This window comes from Triturus cristatus, chromosome 2_2 (assembly GCF_964204655.1).
Source record: "Triturus cristatus chromosome 2_2, aTriCri1.1, whole genome shotgun sequence".
NCBI classification, from domain to species: Eukaryota; Metazoa; Chordata; class Amphibia; order Caudata; family Salamandridae; genus Triturus; species Triturus cristatus.
The window spans coordinates 492,783,631-492,808,809 of NC_140582.1; the positions used below are offsets into that span (position 1 = coordinate 492,783,631).

At 44.4% G+C, this 25,179-nt stretch overlaps 1 protein-coding gene across 2 annotated transcripts in view; it reads left to right on the forward strand.

Moving 5' to 3' along the window:
- Nucleotides 1–8,309, forward strand: part of GAB1 (GRB2 associated binding protein 1) — a 323,032-nt gene extending 314,723 nt beyond the window's left edge. For both annotated transcript variants that reach the window (XM_085641605.1, XM_085641604.1), the window contains one exon: nt 6,518–8,309. In XM_085641605.1, the coding sequence (XP_085497731.1) occupies nt 6,518–6,676 (159 nt within the window). In that variant the 3' untranslated portion in view covers nt 6,677–8,309. The remainder of the gene's footprint in view (nt 1–6,517) is intronic.
- The last annotated feature ends 16,870 nt before the right edge of the window (nt 8,310–25,179 follow it).

The following is a 25,179-nucleotide window of genomic DNA, read 5'->3' on the forward strand; positions in this document are numbered from 1 at the left end:
CTTAGTACCAAGGCCAAACGACACCCTCAGACCTATTCTGGACCTGCATGCCTTGAACAGATTTATAAAGATGCAAAAGTCCAAGATGGTCACTATGGAAGAAGTCATCATGAACCTGTGGAAGAGAGACTATATGGCATCCATAGATTTCAAGGGTGCCTCACTGCATGTGCCGAGGAACTTTAGATACAAGTTCCTGAGGTTCGTTGTGGACAAGGTACATTACTAGTTAAGGAGCCTAGCCTTTGGGATAGACTCTTCACCAAAGGGATTCACAAAGTGGCTTGCTGTAGTTGTTGCATACTTGAGAAGAGAAGATGATACATGTTCATCCCTACCTAGACGACTCACTAGTAAAGGTGAAATTGTTCACCTAGTGACCAGAGAGCAAAAAAAACTTTTAAACATGGAGAAATCGTCACCAGTGCCAGAGAGAGAAAAAACGTTTGTGGTGGCAACAGTAAACTTTACAGTGGCAAAGGCCTTCCCACTCCCCAAATAAATCCTGGCACTGACAGAGTAATTCACCAGAATAGATGGTTTCAGACAGTGGGGAAACTAATGGGCATGCTGGCATTGTGCATACTGCTAATACCGCATGTCAGTTTACACATGAGACCACAACAAGAATGGTTACAGTGCCAGTGTCCCCTGGGGGGATGTAGTGGTTGTCGCAGAGAAAGTACATAGGATGAAGGGGTGCCCCTTTTGGTCTTTCTTGCAGATAGGTTTGCGTTAAGAAAACTGTGCTGGTCTCCTGTGCAGCAATGCAGTCAATGTGTGTGTTTCCCTTTATCTTGCTTGTCGCTTTTTTATCCCTTCGAACTTCACGCCATGTGCCCCTGCCCCATGTGTTCATCTACCAGCCTCAGGCACGCCTCCCATGGCTCGGTTTTTGCCGAGAACACCAGCTCACTGACCCTGTAGGCCCCAAAGAAGGCTATTGCAAAAGCTTGCCTAAAAAGGTGTAGCTCACCGTCTGCTGTGCATATAAACACTAATAACGCACCTAGCATTGTTATTAGTGTTAGTGGGGAAGTCGATGGGTCGTGTGTGGTCCTTGATTCTCATCTGCCTGCACCCCAAACCCCGCATTGTGGTCCTGCAGTAAAAGGAGCCTGTATAGTTTGACCTCTCACGGAGCTTAGAAAAGTATGCCACTGCGCTCAAGTGTGCCTGCGCCCATGATCTCGTTTTTCCATTTGTGAACGCCTGGTGTATATACTTCACGACTTAATGGCTTTCAATACCGTTGGTGCCCTTGTCCCCGCCTATTACCTTCCGATAACGGGCACAGCATTTAGGGTATTTGTCAGCAGTCCTAGGTGCCAGGACCTGTTCCACTAGTGTGGTGGGGTCTGGTTTACCAGCTCCCACAACTCTTCCGGGAAAGGCATCTTTTCTTGTGCTGCTCGAGGTGCCAGCTGACGGAACTTTGGCCACTGAAAGCGAGAGATGGCTTCAGCAACTGAGTTATCGCAACCGACCACATGCCTGGCTCTTACTGCTATGTTGGTGCCCAGCTAGCAGCCAGCCTTTCAGCGTAACAACTCTAATTTCCTAGGACACTGCGCTGAAACTAGATTTAGCATCTGCATCACTGTATGGTTGTTAGACCGCAGTGTCACCTCTTTATTTAACAATTGGTCCCTGCACAGCAAGAAGGTTACTACAGTGGGGGAAAGCTGTAGCAGCATTCTATTCCTGGTCCATCCTTTCTGATACCACTCGTCCGGCCACTGGGGCCACACACCAGGCTGCACTCATAATGGCCCGAAAGCCCTGGCTCCCTGCTACATCTGCGAACAGCTCTAACTGTTCTGCTGGGGGAGTGTTAAACTACAAACCCCTTCCGCTGAGTCCAGCTCAACCCAAAAACGTGAATTTGGTTGTGGGTCCCTCCGTCTTATGTGCTTGTGGCATTTTTTCAGTCAGGGTGATAAATTTGCCTAGCAGAGTGCTGCATTGTGGCGAGCGGGGGGGGGGGGCTTTAAAGAGGAAGTCTTCAAGGTAATGCACATGTCATCCGGCCGAGTGTCTTGTGCCTAGCTGAAGGCCTATTCAATGTCATCTTTGGCCGTCCGAGCCTCTTTTCCAGCTGCCCTGAGCATGTCTACTGCTTTATCCAGTGTGATGTGGGATACCGAGCAGAGGTACTGTCCCAACCCAATAGTTACTTATGCACCTCGTGGGTAGGACAGGTGGGGTATGAGCCTGAACTGTCCTTTTTCTTTCTTGGGAACCATCTAACGCTTGAGACTATGAAATTCTTAAATGGCGTACCTTCAAATGGACCAGCTATTCGTCCCAATTGCAAATCCTTTAATACCTACCGTCTTGTCACCTCCATGTTCTCCCTCACTGATTTCAGGTTCTTATTAAAGCGGTCCCCCTGGGCGCCCTTGTATGGTTTGATCAATCCCTCTGTGAAACCTTCTGCATCATCCGGTTTGTGATAATTGAGTAGTAGTAGTAGTTTCCTGACCCGTATGGGTGTCTGCTGTTTCTATATTTAGAAAGGGTATGCAGTTCCTTAAGAGGATGGTTTGTTAGTGAATTCAATTCTCAAATCCATCGATATTGATTGGACTCAAAGAACCTATAGGTAGGGAAGGGGAGTTCCCATATTCGGAACTAATGCCCTCACACACCCAGCAAGCTAGGTGTCATGCTTCATCATCTGGGCCTGCTCCTCGTCGGGCCGGCGGTGCAATGCCCGACGGGCACCCGTGAAGGGGCTCTTTAGCAGAGATCTTTTGTTCCTTGCCGTTGAGTGCGTGGGTGTGATGGGCCTGAAGGAGGGTAGATGAGTAGAGTGAGTTAAAGGTTGGATAGTCTGTTGAATGTGTTTATTTAGGACAGCTGTCCACCTCATTAAAAAGTTAGAGGAAGATGGACAGTTAGTGTGACTTGTATTTGTCTCTAACTGTCTCCTACTCTAGTGGTCGACATGTTTCATGCCCTCATGGCATTTCGTCAGGACCTGTGTGTTTCTATCTACAGTGTACAGAGGGTGATACTATTACTATCTGGGTATGGCACAACTAAGGTGTGCCAATTGTCGCAGTGGAGCTAATGCACGCTAGTTGTGCCTCCGCTCAGCCACTAGCAATGGCCACAATACTTGGCGATACCCTAATACATGACTATAACACCTGGCATTACCAATCAGGCTACCTTGGGACATGCAACCACTGTACCGTAGCATAGCTCAGACAAGGCATCTTAAAGCTATAAAAAACGCTTTTTAATGTTCTTCTTTACTAAGAGAACATTTGGATGTCTAGTACTCCTTGTTCCATACACAACCTCACACTACAACAAGATATTCCATGTTAGGAACAGCATCCTATACCTGAATAGCCAAATCCTTTGCCGTTTAACACGTGGATTTACGTTTATTTCACTTCACAGATAGCTAATGGGCTAGCCTGTGATACCTCCAAGAGCTGATTGAAGCACTAATACCTGTCGCTCTAGGTGAGTTTCACCTTAACAAAATCATTTGCTACTTATTCTCCTATGCGATGAATTAAATTGGTAATGAGATGTCTACCACTTAAGGGTCTAATCAATGACTCCACCCCTAGTCTTGATCACCCACTCAGGTGTTCACCTGCACTCTGGCATAAACAGTAACGGGCACAGAACTAGACTGATGTCACATACCTCACGATGGTTTGGTTGGCTTGAGGTATGCACGGTTGCAACCTTGAACATAAGCAAATATGATTCTGAGGTGAATTTTGATATTCCCTTCTCCGCAGGTTGCTCTACTGCGACGATTGGCACACCTTAGTGGTGCCATACCCAGATAGTGATAGTATCACCCTCTGTACACTGTAGATAGAAACACACAAGGTCCTGACGAAATGCCATGAGGGCATGAAACATGTCGACCACTAGAGTAGGAGACAGTTAGAGACAAATACAAGTCACACTAACTGTCCATCTTCCTCTAACTTTTTAATGAGGTGGACAGCTGTCCTAAATAAACACAATCAACAGACTATCCAACCTTTTTTAACGCACTCTACTCATCTACACTCCTTCAGGCCCCTCACACCCACGCACTCAACGGCAAGGAACAAAAGCTCTCCGCTAAAGAGCCCCTTCACGGGTGCCCGTCAGGCATTGCACCGCCGGCCCGACGAGGAGCAGGCCCAGATGATGAAGCAGGACACCTAGCTTGCTGAGTGTGTGAGGGCATTAGTTCCGAATATGGGAACTCCCCTTCCCTACCTATAGGTTCTTTGAGTCCAATCAATATCGATGGATTTGAGAATTGACCTCACTAACAAACCATCCTCTTAAGGAACTGCATACCCTTTCTAAATATAGTCTATCCAGGGCATGTATGCTGGACCTCTTGTAAAAGCCCTTCTGTCCTCCCCCTTTTGTTAACAGTGTCTGCTGTTTCTGCCATCCTGTTGTCAGCCCGCTCCCTCTCTGCGCCTCTCCCGCGATCTCCCTTTAAAGGTCTGAGGTACTCGCTCACCCGCTCGCTGCTTGCTGCGCCCTGTGCTGAATCTCCTCCCCACGACTTGGATGTGTCTGCCTTGCCTGTGCCAACTCCTTAGGCCCAGTTGCGGGGGTATCCTTAGCTCTTGCCCCTGCCCCCTTTCGCTGATGAGCACTTCCTTCTCCTGCGCAGATTGCTCTGTTGCCTTGGCTTTTGAGCTGGCATCTTGACTCTTAGCACTGGGCATCACGTGTGTGCCCAGTGCCTGCCCCTGGACCTCCTGTCCTGATCATGGACCAGGCAATAACTTGGCATCGGCCATGTGTATGATATGCCTGTATCCATGTTAGCCCCAAACCACTACCATGGGCCACCATGGTGGCCCCATGTATTTTGAGGCGCAGTGGGCGCTCTGAACCCTGGGTGGTTGCGCCTGCAGTGTAACTAGGTGCTTACTGCGGTGTGGTTTGCGACTTGCCCTCCCAATATCCCTTGCTATGCCAGGGCCCTCTGGTTAAGAAGCTCAGCTGGGGACTGCCAGGTGGAATTGAGAACCCCCATTTAGATGCCGTAATTCATTACACCTGGCGTTGCTTCAGTCCCTGCTCTTGTCCCATTTTGTGACTGTGCCCATGGTTCCAGCCCATTGGCCCTTCTCCCCCATGACCTGCCCGTGGTTCTCACCGTATGCTGCTGTGGGGTCTGGTTTGCTGCTTTGGCTATGTCTGCCCTGCACCGACGTGTTGGCTCCAGGTGCCGCCCTTCTGCCTGGTGAGCCGTTGTCGGGCACCGCTGTGCTGGCTCCATGTGCCCGCCCCTCCGTTGTCTGGCACTGTTATCCATGTATGGTTCACTCTGTTGTGAAAGCGGCAGTATTGTAAATAAAACGTAATCATCGCACACTGCCAAAGTGTGAGCTTGTTTCTTTTGCGTGATGCACGAAGAGGGTTCTCAGAGCCCACAAAAGTGAAGTGGAGGTACTTTTATTCACTGAAATGTGTCTGTAGTATGCATAAGGGGGACCTGGTAGCTTACTCTCTCCAGCACTGGTAGCACTGTTAGACCTGACCCTTTTTGGCAGGTTTATCCCCAAACCTTTTGCCTTTGCGTCCCATTTTTCTGACCTGCTTTTGATGGGTTTAGGATTCTGGGCACTTTACCACTGCTAATCGGTGCTAAAGTGCATATGTTCTCTGTGACAGTTAGCGCCAATCCCAAACTAGAGCAAAAGATGGAGAAGCGTATCTAAAAAATGTGGAGATTATTAGTGCACTAAGTGAAAACAAATCGGGGTATGAAACTAAATTAGTGTTTTTTTTTTTTTTTGTTTTTTTTTCTCCATTCTTCATACAGAACTTCCCTGATTTTCCTGCAGAAATGTGAACCTATTTTTTCAGTTCACAGTTTTGCGCATATGTGAGCTGTAAGGAGTGTTGTTGCAACAACAGAACTCAATCTGGTTAATTGGCAGAAGGGTTTCATTGGTGAGCTCTTTTGTGAGATAGAATGAGCTGGACACCTAATTGCAGAATGCGATTGTGCTAACAGTAGCAGCATAGTGGAAGTGCTGTGGTCAGCAACCTTCACGTAGATGGTTTAAACCACGCAAATGGTGCGTTTTACACTGAGGCGTCCATTACAAGGTACCCCATCGTCTTTTTTTTGTTATGGTGCTTACAAAGACTATGTAGAAAAATATTGTAATGTTACATATAACGTAGCATTGAGGGGGGAAAGACCAGCATATGTGAATTACTTCTTACTTTTATTATTATTTAATTTAAATTAATCGATTTTAATTCTAAAGCCTCATGGTTGTCAAGCCCAGCAGTGCTTCTTGGTACTGTGCAGGTCGTTTTGTTTTTGACATGCACTCAGCACTAATGTAACCAGCAGTCAGTAGTCCTTATATTTTTTTCTGTCACATTTACTGTTGTAGTGCTATTACTCGGCTGCTAAGACTTGGTACACATAGCTCACAGGTACATGGCAGACATCAGTGTTAAGTTATGTACAAATATATATATTTATACTGTTGAATTATTTTGTTTCTAGAGCAAGAACCACGGGTCTGGCAGCAGCGGAGCAGATGAAAGGGTGGACTATGTGGTAGTGGACCAACAAAAGACACAGGCGCTAAAAAGCACAAGAGAGGCTTGGAAGGATGGAAGGCAATCCACGGAAACAGAAACACCGACAAAGAGCATGAAATGAATTGTCATCCTTATCCCGATACAACATCAGTCGGTTAATTAACTTTTCTGGACTGAAAGAAGCTAAGACCTACAATTGTAATGGTAGCTGAATGGCTTTTTTTTGGCCACCAGGTGGACTTCAGTAACAATTTGCATTAATCCAACAAATGTAAGGCGCTTTCATCGCAACAAGACACTAAGATCATGAATAGTAATCTTGTCTGTACCATATGTAAATAACCGGTAAAATGCTATTGACTAGCCCCCCCCACCCCTGAGAAACTCCTGTTCATTTTACATTTTTTTCTAGTTTTCAATTTTCAAGCACTTTTCACTTAAAACGTTGGGTTGAGCATGAACGAATTTTTTTAACAGCTAAAATACCTATTCAATGCCTTCTCATTTTCAATTGAGAAGATACTAGTATTTTCAAACACCACTATCACTTGGACCGCTAGATTAAGCTACTTGTAGAGCAAAATAAAGTTTAATTTCAATTGTTGAACTGAATTACCTTGAGTGATATGTACTTCAATACTCTATGATTTTGTTTTATTTGAATAAAAATATATGGGAGTTCACAGGTTGCCTCCCTTGATAAGAAGGTGGAGACTAACTAGTCTTAGGCCTTGGAGTCAGACCTATATATGGGGTATCTCTGGTGGAACTTTAATGGTATTGTATAGTATTAATGACCCAAATGTGGTTCATGTAGTGATGATTCTGCCGGGTGGGATCTCACTTTTAGAAAGTTTTAATAATTTTAAGGAGCAAGCCTACAAACCACAGATGGCATGCAGTAATGATCAATGTTGCATTAATTAAAATGTACTAAACATAGCATTATTTACTAGAGATGGTATATGTTAATAATCAGGTACGTACTAAGCACTTTTGTGCAAATACACTGATCAGGTTTAGAAAATAAATGTTAGTATTTTATTTTTTTTATTAGAAATTCTCAAGTTTTTCCTTGAAGATTGGGATGGCTGCCGTTCGCTGTTGGTAATACTAGCAACAAACTGTGATTTTTTTTTAAATAGGCAGTATATGAGATGTATTACTCACAATGGAAAGCTTGTATTTTGAAACCTATGTGCCCTATTACGATCTTCATTTTACTTTAATATTGCTTGGCCTTCTATTTAAATCCCTATGCAATTATTTCTATGTACATTTTATAGAGCTATATGCAAATGAGACATGTAAAATAAGTTCTTAAGCTTTTTTGCTCCTACAAAAGTTCCTTATTGAAACTACTAATGCCGTTTACTATACTCTATGTAAAAGTAAGGCTTTTATACTGTGATCCCTTAAATCACCACCTCAATTTAGATGTAACCTTGGCCTGGTGCAAAAATCGTATAATTTCGAGGTATGTAAGAACGTTTTGTTTCTCTGCATAAATGACTCCCAAATTCTAAGATTTGTGTATGAATTAAAATGTACTAACTTTTTTTACATAAAAATTTAAATAAAATGTAATTTTTGTGGAATGAATAGATCTGTACATTAGTGAGCTTTATAGCGTCCTAGCTTTGTAATGCATTTGAGGAACTTTGAAAATGTTCAACTTTATCAAGCTTTTCTTTTTACCGTATACCATTGAATTTTGTTTTGAATCTTCAATAAACCCAATTGTTTTCTTTGCATTTTGCTTTCCAGGTGACCCAAAAACAGAACACATTGTTTAATTTATCCTAAAATAGATATAGGCTCCAATAAGAATGGCCCATAAGATACTAAGAGGTATTGGCAACTCCTGGCGTGGGGAAATCAGGGACATTACAAGTGGGGACCCAGAAGAACCCCTTGGAAATAAACAAAATTACTAGGGGATTTGAGAAGTCTGGTTCCGAGTACCACAGTGATTCCTCATTTTTGCCAGGATTTTCGTATCGAGATTTCAACCTAAATCTCAGTGTGAATATAAAAAAATTGTAATTCCATTGGGGGCTGTTAGCTACTCTTACATGATCCATCTGAATTAAAAGGCGTCTTGTTTTGAGGACCATAGTTAATAGGTCTTGATGACTAAATTGCACGCTTGATCAATTTACTGCCCACTGCCATAGGCCCCTACATAGTCCGTCGCTCAATAATAGCTCATTCACAATGGCTATTTGTGTCTACACATGCATTTTTGAATGCTGTACACTTTTGTTCTTATCACTAATGTGCACAGCAGTAGCATTAATTCACTTTTCTATTGGTTAGACCCCTTTCAAAGCACTCCATCCTTTCTAAGCCTCTTTGTATTGCCTTTTCACAATGTTAAAAATGTTTGTGTAAAATACCCATCTAAATCTTCTCCTGTCAATTGGTTTCTGTCATCACATCACACGTTGAAGCGGTATTCGGTTGACTAGGTACATCTGTGTTTATTAGTACTTGGTCAGAGATTTTTTGTCTACCTATGCTACCTTCCTACTCAAAATCTGGGCAATTCCAAGAATTGGATGAGGTGGGCTCACTCACGTAATGTTATCCCACCGTGGTAAAATGATACTACCAGGGTGAACTCATCCTCAAGTGAGACTATCTTGGGGGAGTTCTTAGAAATTATTTATCTGGACAGTTGTCTGGGATCCAGTTCTCCTAACTAAAAAATACCGTCAGTTAAACAACAAGAAATCCTTTATTAGGTGGTATCCTAGGTATAAATAAAAACACTTAGCGTATGGTCAGAGGACGTTATTGGATACCATGACCGTACGTTCCACTAAGATAGGTAAGGGCCATGGGACCCAATAACGTCCTCTGACCATACTCTTTAAGTTTATTTATTTATACCTGGGCTAGGATAACTGGATCCCAGACAGCTGTTCAAATAATTTCTAATAATTCCCTCAAGATAGTCCCAATTGAGATTGAGTCTGCTCTAGTAGTATCATCTTAGTAGGGTGGGATGAGGTGGCCTATGATGAGGCATGTCACATTACGTGAGTGAACCAACCTCATCCACTTCTTGTAATTGCCCAGATTTTGAGTAGGAAGGTATAATAGGTAGATGAGAAATCTCTGATCAGGTACTAATCAACACAGATGTACCTAGCCAACTGACTACTGCGTCAACGTGTGATGTTTAATAGTTACAGATGCGGATCTACTTTAGCTTTTTTTCTTTTAATGTTAAAGATATTGGTTTATGTCACCCTTTAACTCTAGGATGTCTGTGTTAGCTTCTTGAATAGCACGAAGATAAGGTTCAGCTGGTAACTAAGGAAGGATGAGGGCCTGGCTTAGATGAATGGGTAGTGGGTAGCTGTGTCTTTGTGCCCCCTTCACTGCTGTCTTCCCACAATAACTGCAGCAAGACCCTCTCCTACATTGCCTGATACAAAGCCAATAGCTCAAGTACTAAGTAAGGTGACAGAGGGCTGAAACAGCACAGTTTACAATGGCGCTGGAGCAAAAGGGTGGAAAGATAATAGGGGAGTGGGACAAGAGCATTAACAGACGAAGTTTACTGTGAGGAGAAGGAAGGGTGCATAGGTGATGCTCCGGGCAACAAGAAAAGCAGAGTTGCTGGTGGGAGAGGTGATATGACAAGAGGTGGGAGTGGAAACATAACAGAAGTATTCCAGCAACCAGATGATTACTCTCTGACCAGGTGATATATGCAAAGATGGATTTTCAGCTTCGTGCAATGTGGAAAAGAGATTGGGGCTGGCTGCTTTGCAGTGTGATCTTATTCTATATTTGCAGGTTGTGCGTTATTCTGCCACCCGGTGGTGTTGTACGGCTTCTACCTCCAGGAACTTCCTGTATGTTAGTGAGATGGTGCCCACAAAGCCTACTGTTCCGAATCGGCCACATAGTGCGGTTTGATCAAATCAGTGGTGACAAATCTGGTTTCTACAACCAGCAAGAGGCGGAAGAAGCAAAGTCTGGTAGTAGGATAGCCCAAATTCATTTTGGTCCACTATTTTCTCCTTCGGGATCCAACTGGAAGCTGCTGGCACTTCCTTCACTTCACCAATGGCAGTGCGTTTTACTTGGACGTTGCTTTGTTCATCCCAGAAACCATTCAGTTCCTGTAAAACAGCCAAACGTTTGTTTATGTCAAATGGTTTTTCAGACGCTATTGTGCTAGGACTGGGGAGGTCTGGGACCCACATCTTAACCCCAAACAGGATCTCATATGGAGTCCGACCACCCTGGGATTTTCTAGGCAGATTGTTCAGTGCCTTATGGACCCAACTGCGACCTGACCCTAGTACCCTAGATGTTAAAGACCACTTTAAGTCTCAGTTTTTCCTCTCCACCACTGAATTTCCCTTCCGGATGGTATGGGGAGAAATATCGCAGGGTCACACCCAAACTTTCCATGGCCTCTTTGTAAGCCCCGGAGGCGAATGACGGACCCTGGCCGGAATAGAATGTTACAACGTTGTAAGTTCCAATACAGACTCGCAGATCCTTTATAATGGTACAGGCATCAGCTGACCGCTGTGGCCAGACCCATAGTAATCGAGAACAGGATTCCACTGCTACCAAGATGTACTTGCGAGCCCCATCTGATGACAAAGGGCCGCAATGGTCCAAATAAACACACCAGAGGCTTGTTTGCAATCAGAGATGTCTGTGTTGGACGTGCGGTCTGAATTTGGTATTACTCTGTCACCCACTCCAGGAATATGAGCTAATGGTACATTTTGCGCATCCAATTTGTAGGAGTACTTTAGTGGAAAGTCTTTTGGCAGGTGGGGGTTGTTGCATGCAGCGTTGACAGCCACCATGATGTCTGTCTATCCTCGTACTTGAATGAGTAATTGCAGTGACTGCAGCAGTTTGCATTGTTGCTTTTGTGGCTTTATCCGCCATGGAATTCCCTGCAATGTGTACGCCAACATGTTGGTGACTGAATGTGTGTATTACATGAGTCCGTGGCAAGCCATCTTTCAGTTTTGCAACCTGGTTTCAAAGCATCTTGTGCTTTATTGTGCACCCTCTTGAATCTCTGAGTCCATTTAGGCTCCAGTAGTGTAAATATTCAATATAGGACTGGACACAATAATATGAATCACACACTATCGGTGTGCGGAATCTGTATTCTCTAGTGCCGGAATTGGAGCCCTAAGTTCAGTCAACTGTGCAGTGCATCAAGGGACTGTGTGCAGGTTTTCTCAAGATAGTTATCCATCCTGCATGCGCCACTTTATTGTGAGTATTTGTGCGTCTGGCAGGCTGGGCAGAACCAGTAATATATATGATGTAATCGTACTCATCTAGAGGCATTATTTTGTTTGGCATAGGATATTCATGTTCATAATGCAGAAAGGCTTGTGTCTGTAGTTCACAGACAAATCTATTATCTACAGCTGTGGTGAGTGAGTTAACCATTTGTATCCATCTTTGATGTAATGTTTTTGCGTTCTGAACATTTGCTCTTGTGATGGCCTCGAAGATCGGCACCAGGGTCACGACAATTATTCTTTTACCCAGAGCCAGTGCTCGCTCCCTCACCACAGCAGTCTCTACTGCTGTCAGTATTTTTTCTGTCATGCAAAACGCATTTCAGCATTGGTGTATAAATGTGATTTATATGCAATCGGTACAGTGGCATCTTCACTGAATGTAGCATAGGTGTACCCTGATGCTCCCACAGTTACGTGAATCACCAGGTTTGTTGTATTTACACGTGCGTGTAAGTGTTTTGAAGCTAGCATGTCAGCTTGTACTGAATGTAGTATGTGTGTATGTTCAGTGGTCCAGTGTAACCCTTTCTGCGTATTCTGGAATGTAAGTCCTGCCAAAATTTAGGATTGTAACCTCTTCAATGTATTTGGGAGGCTGTCGAAGCGCACACTTCTCTATGAAATGCGTTACAAGGCTTTTGCCTTCGCTTTGCAACTCGTATCCCTCAAACTGGACATTGAGGTGGGCAATCTTAAGATTTTTTTAATTAAATTTGTAGCCCAAGTGAGCACATCACAGAATTATGCAATCTATTCACGTCAAGTCTACTGAAAGGTCATCTTCCGCCAAATACATGTCATCAACTTTGGACAATGTCTGGTCATCAACATTTTGTAAAAGTTCTGTTATTTAAGCTGAAAAGAGCCCGGGGCTATTCTCATACCCCCTGAGGCAATCAACTAAATTGCCCCAGGGAACCTAGCACAGAAAATGCGACCAAACACCGGGTTTCAGGCACTATATTTTAGCAGAGAATCCATTTGAGATATCTGGTGTGGTTTTGTAATTTTTTACTCACTCTGTTCATTAGTTCTGTTTGTACTACGGGTTTCATTACAGTAAACAAGGGATCATTCATTGAAGAGGTGCAAGTTTCTATTACTCTTTTTTTAGCCTCATTTTAAATGGGATATTGTATTTGAGGTTGTGGGATCGACCTCTGTGGTATTTCATAAGGGGAACTATCATCCCACCCCGCATGGTTGCGGTGTAATAGCGGAGCTTGCACGTATGTCTGCGTTTGGCATATGAATGTTTTACGTATTCTGGAACGAGGTCGGAGAAGGCAGGATAAATTACTATTTCTCCGTTTGGGCAGTCCATGACAAATTCTGGTGGCAAATCCTTTCAGTCAGGAGAATGTCATAGCCAAATGACAGGTTTTCCCTAAAGAGAACTTTAATGGATCTTTTTATGTCATCCATCTGGAGTTGCATCTCCCCTAGGCAATGCGCAACACTTACCCGGGTATCCGATGTCATCCATCTGGATATAGTCACTCAGCGCTACTGCCACCAGACGACAGTCCATCAGGTTCGGTGAACTCATGGCCTCTGCTGTGCTGTCCAGCATGGTCAAAGGCCACTCCCCGTCCTCCATATACGCGGCATGCTTGACCTAAAGTCCAGCTACCTTATTGTTTTTAATTGAGGTTTGGATGTTTTAGATTTGTATTCCTGTTTATGTAGTGAGGTGAGCATTGCGAGTCCATATTCAGTTTCACATACTCCTCTGATTGTCGCTCTGACCTTCCACCCCTCTCTGAATTTCTTTGGGATGATTCCTGAAAGGAACAAGATGAATGTGTATCAATGTTCTGATACCGGTCAGACAGTCTAATATTATCAATGTTATGCAGATTTTAGTCCTTCTGGGTGGATTTCTATTGATGAGACCCACTCTTTTGTTAAGTTTTGTCTTAATTTTTCTTATTATCCCACTTCTTTTTTTGTAGAGGACTTTGTGCTTGCTTAAAGTTATCCTTTTCTGAATTACTCTTTATTTGTTGTTTACTAGGTTTGGCTACCAAATTATCTCTAACTAGTGTTGCATAGGTCTCCTCGATAATTTAAGGTTATTCGCGCTACTGTGGTCCCAGAGCCAAATACCTGAGTCGCTGGCGTTTAGCCAATGCTGCTGCTTCCCCTTTAATGTTAGCTGACATAATGGATACTGGAGCAAAATTGCCTACCAGTTTCATCCCCAAATCCAGGGCAGGTACTGCCTGGTACTCATTCTGGATCTGTTTACGTACTTCTGGCAAAACAGCTAATGAATGTGTACCATGTTTTCTGATATATACTGCAGCAAAAACTGTACCCCAAGTGGTGTAGTCTATCATGGGGGGGGGGGGGGGCGTCACCGGCAAGCAAATTGTTAAAATCCTGGGTTTTTCCTGGGTTCCCTTAAGGAGAAACACTGCTTCAAGCTGACTTGATTTTTGTGCAGTCCAGAACGGAATCTCCTCCCATTTGGTTGGAACCTTACCCATGCCTGCATTTAGTCTTTGTGGGTTAATGCCCAATGTAGACCATTGTGGTTGTGCAGCCTGAGCAGTCCCCACAGGATTTAATGTCAATGTTCGCATAACAAACTGTGTGAAACATCTGCAAATTGATACATTTTAAAAAAAATATATATTATGCACTTGTACTGTTACACACCACATCCTGATGTCGATAATGTATCTGACTAAGACAGGCCATGTTGCTCCCTCATTGCTAAAGGGACCTAGTCTAACGTCTTCTGTTATATGTAGTAAGGCGCCTTCAAATCAATTCCTATGTTCTGGGTATGTTAATGGTATTTCTATTTCTTCATATGTTGTTTTAAACTTTAGGTGGTGTGTAGTTGTGAAACAGCCTTGTTGTCATCTACTGCTGGGAATGTAACCCATGAACAGAATACCTCTGTTCTAAATGCTTCGTGGGCCTCTACCATGAAGATCACATCTCCATCCCTCGGTGTGAGACCTTGTTGTCGCAATTTCTGAGTAACCGCATGTCTGCAGTTCTCAGCAATGTTAAGTTTATCTGTTTCTGGCACAATAAGAAATGGAATTCAGAGAGGGTAACCTAATGGGAAAATCCTTTAAAAAGTTAAAGCTTGAGCAACCTACAGCCAATACATAGGGGTTACCTACTCAGCTGAGGAGGATAGGCCCTACCACAATGGACGGTTCTAATTAGGAGGTGAGTAGGGGTTTTTGGGTTTGCAAAAGAGAACTACTTGGGTGAACCATTGAATAAAAACCCTATCTACCAATGTTGGCAGTGCCATGTCATACGGCGTCTACCTCCCAGTAGGAACTGCACGTTTGTTGTACAACACAGAGGTGTTTCAATATTTATGGAACCATTGTGATTCTTGTGTAAAATATATGCGTTGCAATGATTAATAGACAGAAGCTGATGAAAGTGAGCAGTATTATGAAAACAGTGAAAAGGATAAACAATTCCACCATTCTGATAAAGCAGTGTGTGTGTATATGCTGACATATAAATATTGTGTATAGTGTACTTTTGCTCTCTACATGCCTAGGGCAGGTGATCTGCGAATATCCCCTACTGGGTGATCTAACACCTCATTACCTGAAGGTAACTGTATGCAGGTCCTCGTCTTGGTCAAACGTTGGGCATTCCTCGCAGACGGGAAACCAGAATCAGCTAGGCTCAGACTCCGACAACAGCAACCTTGCAGTGACAGCAAAGTGCTCCTCTCCTTTGAACACAGAAATGCGTATTTATAACAATATCCATGTGTTGTAGATAGATCTCAGGACACTTCCAGTTAGTTACATGTAGATTTATTGTAGGACACAGCTGAGTGCACACCTCGCCAGCTGACCAGACCATCAACTGACAAAGGTAGAACACTCCGGTATTAGTTAGAACACACACATAGGTATTCTGTGAGGCTAAGGGGTAGGAACACAAAGGAAGGACTAATGACCACTGTCAGGCATGTTACACGAAGAACTAATTTACAACACCATGCTTCTGTGCTGAGGCCTCAGCCAGGCTGTCATTGTTTATCCTCTTGTAATAGCGAAGTCGCCTTACGGACGAATAACACTTTCACAGTGTATGTTTAGGCCTTGTACCAAAAGTTCAAGGTGTAGTTATAGTGTACTTACGAAGTGGAAGCAATATTGTTTCAGAGTAACCAATCCTGCACCATCACACAGGTTAATGTGTGTCAAAGTTAATCATGTAAAAAAGAAGGCAACTTAAACTTGTGCATGTAAAATGGCAGTGTTTCTTCCAGGGCCTAATGCAGCCAGTCACGTGACAGTGGTTGGGTCCAGAAATGTCTTTAAAAAAAGGTTTTTCTTTGAGCATTGACCATAGGTGGAGTGGGTATGCTTCATCTTAACTTCAATCATAAATAAGCCAGCATATGTAACCACCATTTTAGAACCCCCCTCCCAGTTTGGGTTCAAAAGCAAGGTGATGTGCAGGTGATAAACATTGATAAATTCTAGCACATGGTTACTCGCAAATATCTACCCAGGGGCCACAAAGTTTGGTCTGTGACGTGACAGAGGGCTGCATTGATGCCAGCAGGATGGCAGTTGGAGGTTGAGAGAAGGGGGTTGGTTGTAAAGTGGTTGTAAGGGAAGTGAAACATATACATCTAGTGTCTTAATTGCACAATATGACGCCCAAACCTTGGGATTTATGCCAGCTCCTCCCCTTAACCAAATTGTGTGATCCTAAGTAATTGTTTTATCTCACTTTCCCTCCTTTTTCTTCATTATCACTTATAAGAGGACCTCAAAATACATGACTTCAGGATATGTGCTGTAAAAAACCTTCTGTGTTTGATTGAATAAACTATAATGTTCTTATATAATATAAATTCAGGCCACCCAAAGAGTGCACATAACAACTGACTAACCTCTTAGTTCACAATTGTCATTTTTGTTAGGGTGGGGGAAGAAATAATATTTATAAAAATTTCACTTTAAAAAAAATACCTCTCAATGCACTGATATATTCTGATGTACTAAGGAGAAACCGCTCTTTATGTTAATGAAATACACTTTTTGCATTTTGAACAGCCTTCTTTATACTTCTACACTTTTGCTGCAAGATGTCTTTAAAGGAAGGTGTTTCTGAAGTTAAGGGGTGCAGGACACCCTAGCTACTTCCTTTAACTTCAATTTACCTTTAAATAAATGCCTGTTTATGTAACATTTTTAGTGTTCGTGTGGAGGCGAGTAAACAGCCCAATGCTGCTGTTGACCAGGGGTTGAACAGGTAAAGGTCAGGCGGACCCTGGACTGTACTTTGAGTATCGCTGTTCTAGCAAGACACCAAAGTTTTGAAGTGGAAGACCGAAGATTGTGTAGGCAAAATGTTTTGAAGATAAAAAAGATCACTGTGACAAGTACAGGTTTTCCTGAGGATTTCAGCACATCAGCAAATGCTTGTTCACCGGATTGTTTTCTTTTGGTCTCTGTGATTGTTATGAATACTCAATGTCTGTTACTTGTGCCAAAAGTAGATGGGTATAACTTTTCATCGATTAAGTCAAGAACATTGAAAATGAAGCAACTGCCAAAAGTGAAATTATCAGAAAAATGTAAAAGTTAATTGTAAAAAAAACCCACAAAGCATCTGTGGCACTAATGGGGTTGATGAGGTTCAACAAAGGCAATGGATGCCTTGCAAAAAAGGGGTGATTTCATGAGAGACAAGTTCATATCAAACACAATCTGCAGTGTCTTAAGAACAAGGAGAAAGTCAGTGGCAGCCATCAACATGACCACGTTATGCTTTTTAGGTTGCTGCCTCCCAGACAGTATAGCTGTCTGGTTTGCTAAAGACGTCTTGGGGACATTAAGAAAGTTGACCTAGGAATGCATTCTGGTTGTTGCTTTCCATTGGCTTTGTTACTCACAGTTTCTTGATATTCATTTGCTGGCTTTATTTGTTTTAGGCTGTCTAGCTTGAGTTTGTATCTTCCTTGGCCCAAACCATATTTGCAAAATCCTTCAGAGTGTTCCTTTTCTGTAAACAGGCCTGTAAATCGTGTTCTTATTTCATCACATTTGCTGTGCATTCTAAGACTAAGGTCAAATGTCGGGCCGGGTCTTACAAGGGCGCTTGTTTACATTTCTTTCTCTGACTTCAAATTGAAAGAATTTGTGACATCTTGCTGGATAATGAGGGTAGGAAAGTTTTTTTTTCTAGCGCACAACAACCTTTAAATGAAGTGTCTTAAGTATTTCAGAATATATCAGAATTAGGAAAACAAATGATGCACATTTAATTTTATTTCTGAAGTGTGTTGGAAAGAAATGTTTGAATATGATCAAAACAAATCATTACACTAGTTAATGCACTTTCAACACATTTTCGTCTGTGCACTGTATAGTTTTATTAGTAAAGCTATGTCTTTGCAAATGTAATGGCCATTTAAATTGAAAATGTATTGTCTGTCCCCAGAGCTAGTCGCTCCGGAGCAGACTGGGTTTGTACCCGGTAGAAACCTCACTTATTTGCGTACGGTGTTTGGCACCATGCAACATGTTCGGCGGGATTCTAAGGCGCTTGCTGCCTTCTTAGACATGGAGAAGGCGTTCGACTCTGTGGAATGGCCTTTTATGCGACAGGTTTTGACTAGAATGGGACTGGATCCGGTCTTTTTGCAAATGATTGGGGTGCTATACAATGCGCCTACTGCGTGGATACGGCTGGGGGACTTGGTCACAGACGCTATTCCCATATCCAGGGGAACACGTGAGGGCTGCCCTTTATCACTGATACTATATGCCTTGATTGCCGAGCCCTTAGCATGTGCACTCCGGGAATACCATAGCTTTAGGGGAGTGAGTTTTCCTACCTGCAAGATAGAGGTCTCCACGTACGCAGATGACACTCTGCTCTATGTCAGAGACCCTGAAAAACAATCTATTTCTGGTGTTGCGAGAGGTGGTACACTTTAGGGCTCTTTCTGGATTGAAGGTCAATTGGTCTAAGTCCATTGCCTTTCCGCTCACCCAGTCCACTACCCCATTTGAGAGGGAATACCTGCTGCAGTGGTCAGGTGATTGTCAGATACCTTGAGTTATGGACTCTGAAATAGTTCTTAGAGAGAATTATGGGAGGGCAGTTGACAAACTAGAAGATGATGTAGAAACTTGGATCAGGCTTCCTCTGTCACTGGTTGGTAGGATATCAATTATGAAGATGGTAGTGCTACCTAGATTTCTATTCTTGTTTACTAATGTCCCTATAGTGTTGCCGCGCGCCTTTTTTGCCAGTCTCAATAAATCCCTAGTGTGACTGGCATGGGCGAGCAAACAGGCTCGTGTCAACTGGCGAGTTCTGACTGTGCCTTACCCTATGGGGGGCCTGGTTTGGAGTTGTACTATAGGGTGGCGCAGGGAGCTCAGGCGCATAGCTGGATTCATGGTGCGGAATCAGTTCCATATCTCAAGCTAGAGAGATTGTTTGCCGATCCTCTCCCACTCCCGGCAGTCATCTTTGAGCCGGTTGACCGCAGAACTGGGTTTTTGGACTCCTTAAATTCAACTAGGCATGCATGGAATAACATATTGCGGCAAACGGCGGGGCCATATTATACTCTTCGGAGATGCCCTTGGGCTGGGTAGTTTGGATGTCCCCTTGCAGAGATAAGGGGGTGGTACGAGCCCTCCAAGCGCTGGGCATCCACAAGGTAGGGGAACTGTTTGCAGATGGTGTTGCTAAAACATGGGATGAAGTTGCGGCCACGGCGGAAGCTCCCACTTTGCTACAGCGTTTTCAGTTCCACAGGGTGACTGGGGCATTGCGGCAACATCTAGGGGACGACATGGTCGAACCTCCTGAGATTGTTGAATTATCGTATCTCATCAAAACTAAATCTCCCCGTAAATAAATTTCCAAATTATATAACATAGCAATGTCCCAGAGAGTTCACCAGTACACCAAAGCCAGACTGGACTGGCAGAGGGATCTGGACACTGTGATAGACGACGCCATGTGGGCATATTGCTGTGCTAGCACACGTCGAATATCATTGCATGGCAAACACAGATTGATTCATTTTAAATACATCAATAGAGTCTATTATACGCCAGAAAGATTGCATCGGTATGGCGTGCGTGATGGGGCGACTTGTGATGGATGCTGCTCCTGATGGCGGACTTTAGCCACTTAGCGTGGGATTTTCCTGGTGTTTACAAATTCTGGGAAGACATATTTCGGAAGATAGGAGCGATGGTGGAGCTGGAGATCCTCCCGGACCCAGTAGTAGCGCTGCTGGGCAACTCTAGAAAACTGCCGAAGGCTGCACGCAAACTGGTAGACTTGGGATTACTGATGACAAAGCGCAGGGTAGTAATGTGCTGGATGCGAGGGCCCTTGCCCACAGTGGCGGAATGGACTCGGGACGTGCTCTACTGCTGCACGTAATCTGAGAATTTTAGTGAACTTCTTCCACCGCGGAGCAGGCCAAAAAACTTTTGGGGACTATACACTGCATATCTTAGAGGTGGCGATGAGGGCATAGTGACGGGGACGGGCACGAATGACAGGACTGATACTGGCACTGCCGCTCCCTGATGAGTTTAGGGGAAAATATTTTTAAGGGCAGGATGGGCTCCACAGGCAGGGGATTTGGAGGGGTACAGGTTGAGAATGGTACTGGAAAGTGGGGGGGGGACAAAAAGGATATCAATCGACAGCCGCAATACTTGTAGGGGGAAGACGGACTGTAGTATCTTCTGAATCAGAACTTAACTGCGTAGTGTGTTTGTTTATTGCTCTATTGACAACGACTAGCCAGACACCTCAATGTTTGAGGGTAGGGGGAGGGGGGTATTGGTTTCTTTTTTGTTCTAATGAGAACTTTGCATTCCCTTATGGGAATCTTATACGGGTTTTGACATACAACTAAATAATGTTTGCAGAATGTATGGCATTACAATTGTTGGGCACAGCCCTACCCGGCCTCCGGGATGTGGGATACGCTGTGATGAAACGTGCCTTTCAGAGCGAGTGCAGCTGGCCTCAGGGTTGTTGGCGTATTGCTGTGTATGTCAACATGTGCCTTCAGTTAAAAAAAAAAAAATGTATTGTCTGTAATGGCAGTGTGCTACCACACCATGAATACTCCACTGTACGTCACTCTACTCTGCACCACTTCACACCACTGCACTCTAGCCTGTACCACTCTATTCGATGCCAATGCACTCTTTGCCTTTGATTTCTTTGCACTCTTTGAAACTGTGCTCTATGCCACTGTGCTCTACACCACTCCACTCTGTGTGAATGGCTGTATGGGTGAGTGAGCGGGTATGTGAGTGCTTATATGGATGTGTGAATGGGTACCAAGGTAGGCGTGTGAGTGCTTGTATGGGTCAGTGAGTGGCCGTGTTGAGAGGCTGTATGGGTGAGTGACTGGGTATAATGTTATAATGAATTTATAGAGCGCACGTACACCAGTTGGTTTCATGGTGCCGTAAGTGACTGTATAGGTCAATAAGTGTGTGAGTAGCTGCATGATGTCATCAGTGATGCCATTTGAGATTCATCAGTGATGTCATTGGCCATGTCATGAGTGATGTAATATGTGAGGGCATAAGCAGTGCATTGCAGGCGTAAGTTATAGTTAGCTCAGTTAACTATAACATCCCTGTAACCTTTGGGTTTTTCAGTGAATTTCTAAGGTATTTTTTTTAAATTCTATTTCCTAATTATAACATGCCAGTAACTTTTCTTTTTTTAATTGAATTGCTAAGATTTTTTAAATTTTATTTCCTAACTCTAACCTGTGTGTGCGCGTGTGTGTGTGTGTGTGTGTGTGTGTGCGCATGAGCGGGTGCGAGTGTCTGACGGGGTCTGGAAGTGGCTGCATAAGTGTCTCACTTGGCGTGTGAGTGGGTGCGGATCTGAGTGGGTGTGTGAGTAGGTGTCAGGGGTTTGCGAGTGCCATGAGTGTGGGAGTCAGTCTGTGAGTGAGTGGGTCTGTGAAGGGGTGCGTGAATCTCTGGGTCTGTGAGTGGCTGTGTCTCGGAGTCTGTGAGTGGGTGCATGAGTGTCTCAGTGGGTCTGTGAGTCTGAGAAGAGGTGTGTGAGTGTCCTTTCTTTTGTCCTCTTCTGCACTGTTTTGCTTTTTCTGCTTGTTTTTGTGACCTCCATTTTGCCTTTTCTGCGTGTTTATCCACCCTCTTCTACTTTGGTTTGCCTTTTTCTGCTTGTATTTGTCCTCTGTTTTGCCTTTCTTGCTCATTTTTCTCCTGCTGTTTTGCCTCTTCTGCTCGTTTTTAGGCCCACTTTCCTTTTCCTGCTCATTTTTCTGCCCTCTGTTTTGCCTTTTCTGCCCTCAAAAGAGGTTTTAGCCTTGGGGCCCCATTCCTCAGGGCCTGGCCAAAATACAATGGAGGAGGGGGGCCTCCTTGAGCAGATTTTGTCTCCGGGGACCCCATCCCCCAGGGGCGCTGCCTCCTTTTTCTCGGTGCCTTGGAACCCACCAGGGCACCCAGTGGGCAATGCGTGGGTGCCTCAATGCCACTGCAGTCCCTGGCATTGCTCCTGCATGCAGGGAGCTACAATCACGCAGATCCTTTTGTGCGGGATCAATCCTTTCATTGGTTTCCCGAAACAGATGAAAACTCAGCTCCCGTCAAGTGGGAGCAGTTTAACAGCTCGTGCTTGCTAGGAGAGGAGTTAGTGTTTGCTTTTGCTTGGTGGGAGCTCCCACCAAGCAAAAGCAGACTGTCCTCGGAGTGGGTACCCTGGGACAATGCAGGAAACGGCCCTCGTGGTCTCCAGGGCTATTAATGGCTCAAGCAGAAGGGGGGGCTGTGCTGTCCCCCTTCTTTAGAGTGCATGTGCCAGCCCTAAGTTGGTGGTGGTCCCTGGGGCTGTGCGCCCCAGTTTTGAAAAACTTGGGCCTGGGTAAGTGGTGGTCACCGGGTCCCGGAGGGATCAATGTGGCTCCCAAATTACTTTTCATTTAGGCCCGGGGAGTTGGTGGTCCCCAGGGCATGCTAAAACCCCTGGAGGAGGGTCCATGCGCCCCCACCCACTAATATTGAGTCCCATGGAAGTGGTTGTCTCAGATGACATCACTGACGTCATCTGTCAATCTAAGATTTTTTTAAATGCAAATTCCTAACTATACCTTCCCTGAAACCTTTGTTTTTTCTAGTGAATTTCTAAGGTTTTTAACTAGCAGTCACGTTTGCAGAGTGGTGGAGAAAGGGGGCTTGACCTCTGACCAGCTCTCAGGACTTCCGCTGCTAAGGGCTTACAGGATGTACCAGGAGGGCTTCTTGGTCCCTCTGGAGCTAAGGGGACTTGATCCCCCAACTAGTAGTGCACCGGAAGGCACATTTGCAGAGTGGTGGAGAAAGGGGGTGTGGCTTCTGACAACTTCTCAGCAGTCCTACTGTGTGGGACGTCCTGGAGGTAGCAGGAGGGGTAGTTGGCCCCAAAGGATGTCCTGGGGGCAACTACCCCGCCTCCTGTTACCTCCAGTAAGTCTCACACAGGAGGATTGCGGCGTTCTAATACCAGGATACTCCCCCTTTGTCCACTGCTCTGCAAACTCGCCTACTGCTGCTTGGAGGATGAAGTCCATTCTAGTCTTAAGGTCCTCTGGACACAATGGGACCTCATCACCTCACCAGCAGTGCATCAAGAGGTGCGTTTGCAAAGTGCTGTAAAAAGGGGCATTGCGGGAGTCTGCATTGCTTTTGGGCAGGGGGAGCTGCAAACATGCAGCTCCCTCTGCCCAAACGCAATTCTGCTATGCTTCATGGAAGCGAGAGCATTTTTCCTGTTCTCGCTTCAATGAAGTGGACCAGAGTTTGCTATGGCTTGGCGGGAGCGGTGCTCCTGCCAAGCCATAGCAAACTGCAATGTCCCGGGGCTGGGCACCATGGGACATTGCTGGAGCCAACCCTAGGGGGTGGTGGTCTCCAGGGCCATTTACAGCTCCATGAGGAGGACCGTGTTGCCCCCCTCCAAGTATTTTAGCCCTGTGGAGGTGGTGATCCATGGGGCTGTGTGTGGGGCCCCCCCCACACTTTACTTTTAAATATAGCCCGGGAGGCGTACTCATCCATTTACACAGGCACTGCACTTCCACTCATTCCATCTCAGGCACTACACTTGCACTCATCCTATCACCCAGCCACTATCTAGGCAGTCATCCAATCACCCAGGTACGGCACATTCACCCATCAAATGACTCTGGTAGGACCGATGCAGGCCTCCAACAACATACGGGCATTGCAGATGCACGGATGTAATCACACAGGCATACACTCGTACAGCATATTTTTTCTTATAGGAACCTTTTATTTTTGAGTGTTAAATGACTATATATTTATTCCATTTTTTGGATGCTGATGAAAATGGCAAATTGGAGAGGTAAACTGAAAAATACGCACTCATGAAAGGTGCAAAAACTACAATGTTCATTTCGAACATTAGCATTTGTGATTCTCAGCAGCATTGCGAAGTGCTGTAATAGACTGCTCTCCCACACTCAATACTGTTCTGCAGTCTATGCAGTAAGTTGTAACATGACTTAATTGAGGAGCCATATCTTCACCAGCAGTGGTGACATCAGAAGGAACTTGCAGGCCAGCTTGGTGCAGATGATGCAGAAGATGCCCCCTGTGTGTATTTTGGTGCTCTCTTCAGGCGATTTCCATAGAAAGTTTTTAGATGCATTAATTTCATCCCACATGAGTACTTTTTACTGGTTATGCTGGATTTCTTTTGGGGAGCCTCCTCATCTTCAGATTCCCCTGAATCAATGTCCTGAACTTCCTGCTCCTGCTAGACCAACTCTCTCCCTCTCCAGGCTGAGTTGTCATTTTTTCCTTAAAACACACCAAAAAATGACTCTCCTAAATGCAGCCACGAGCTCTCTATCAAATGTGCTGATAGAAAGATCAGGAAAGGTGAATGGGTGTGACTTCCTGTCCACATACATGAATAGTGTAGTATCCAATCCTATTCCTTTGTGACGTGGTCACATGATATTCATGACATATCGCGTCATCGCAAATACCGGAAAGTTTTCCTGTAAAATTAGTATACAAAAATAAGTGCAAACGAAATAGCAATAAGCCCCTACTGCTCAAAACTCAATATAAAATGTACAAATATGCATTGAACTCTTTCTCAGAAACAAGCGGTGGTAGCAACTACCGGATGCTTTGTGGAGTCTGATGACATCACAAATTCTGTAAAATATTAAACCGCATTTTGAAATTAAAAGGAATGTAAAACAATTTTTTTTTATTTTTTTTTTTAGAAAACCTCTAGGATACAGCAAATTCCAGGGTATCTT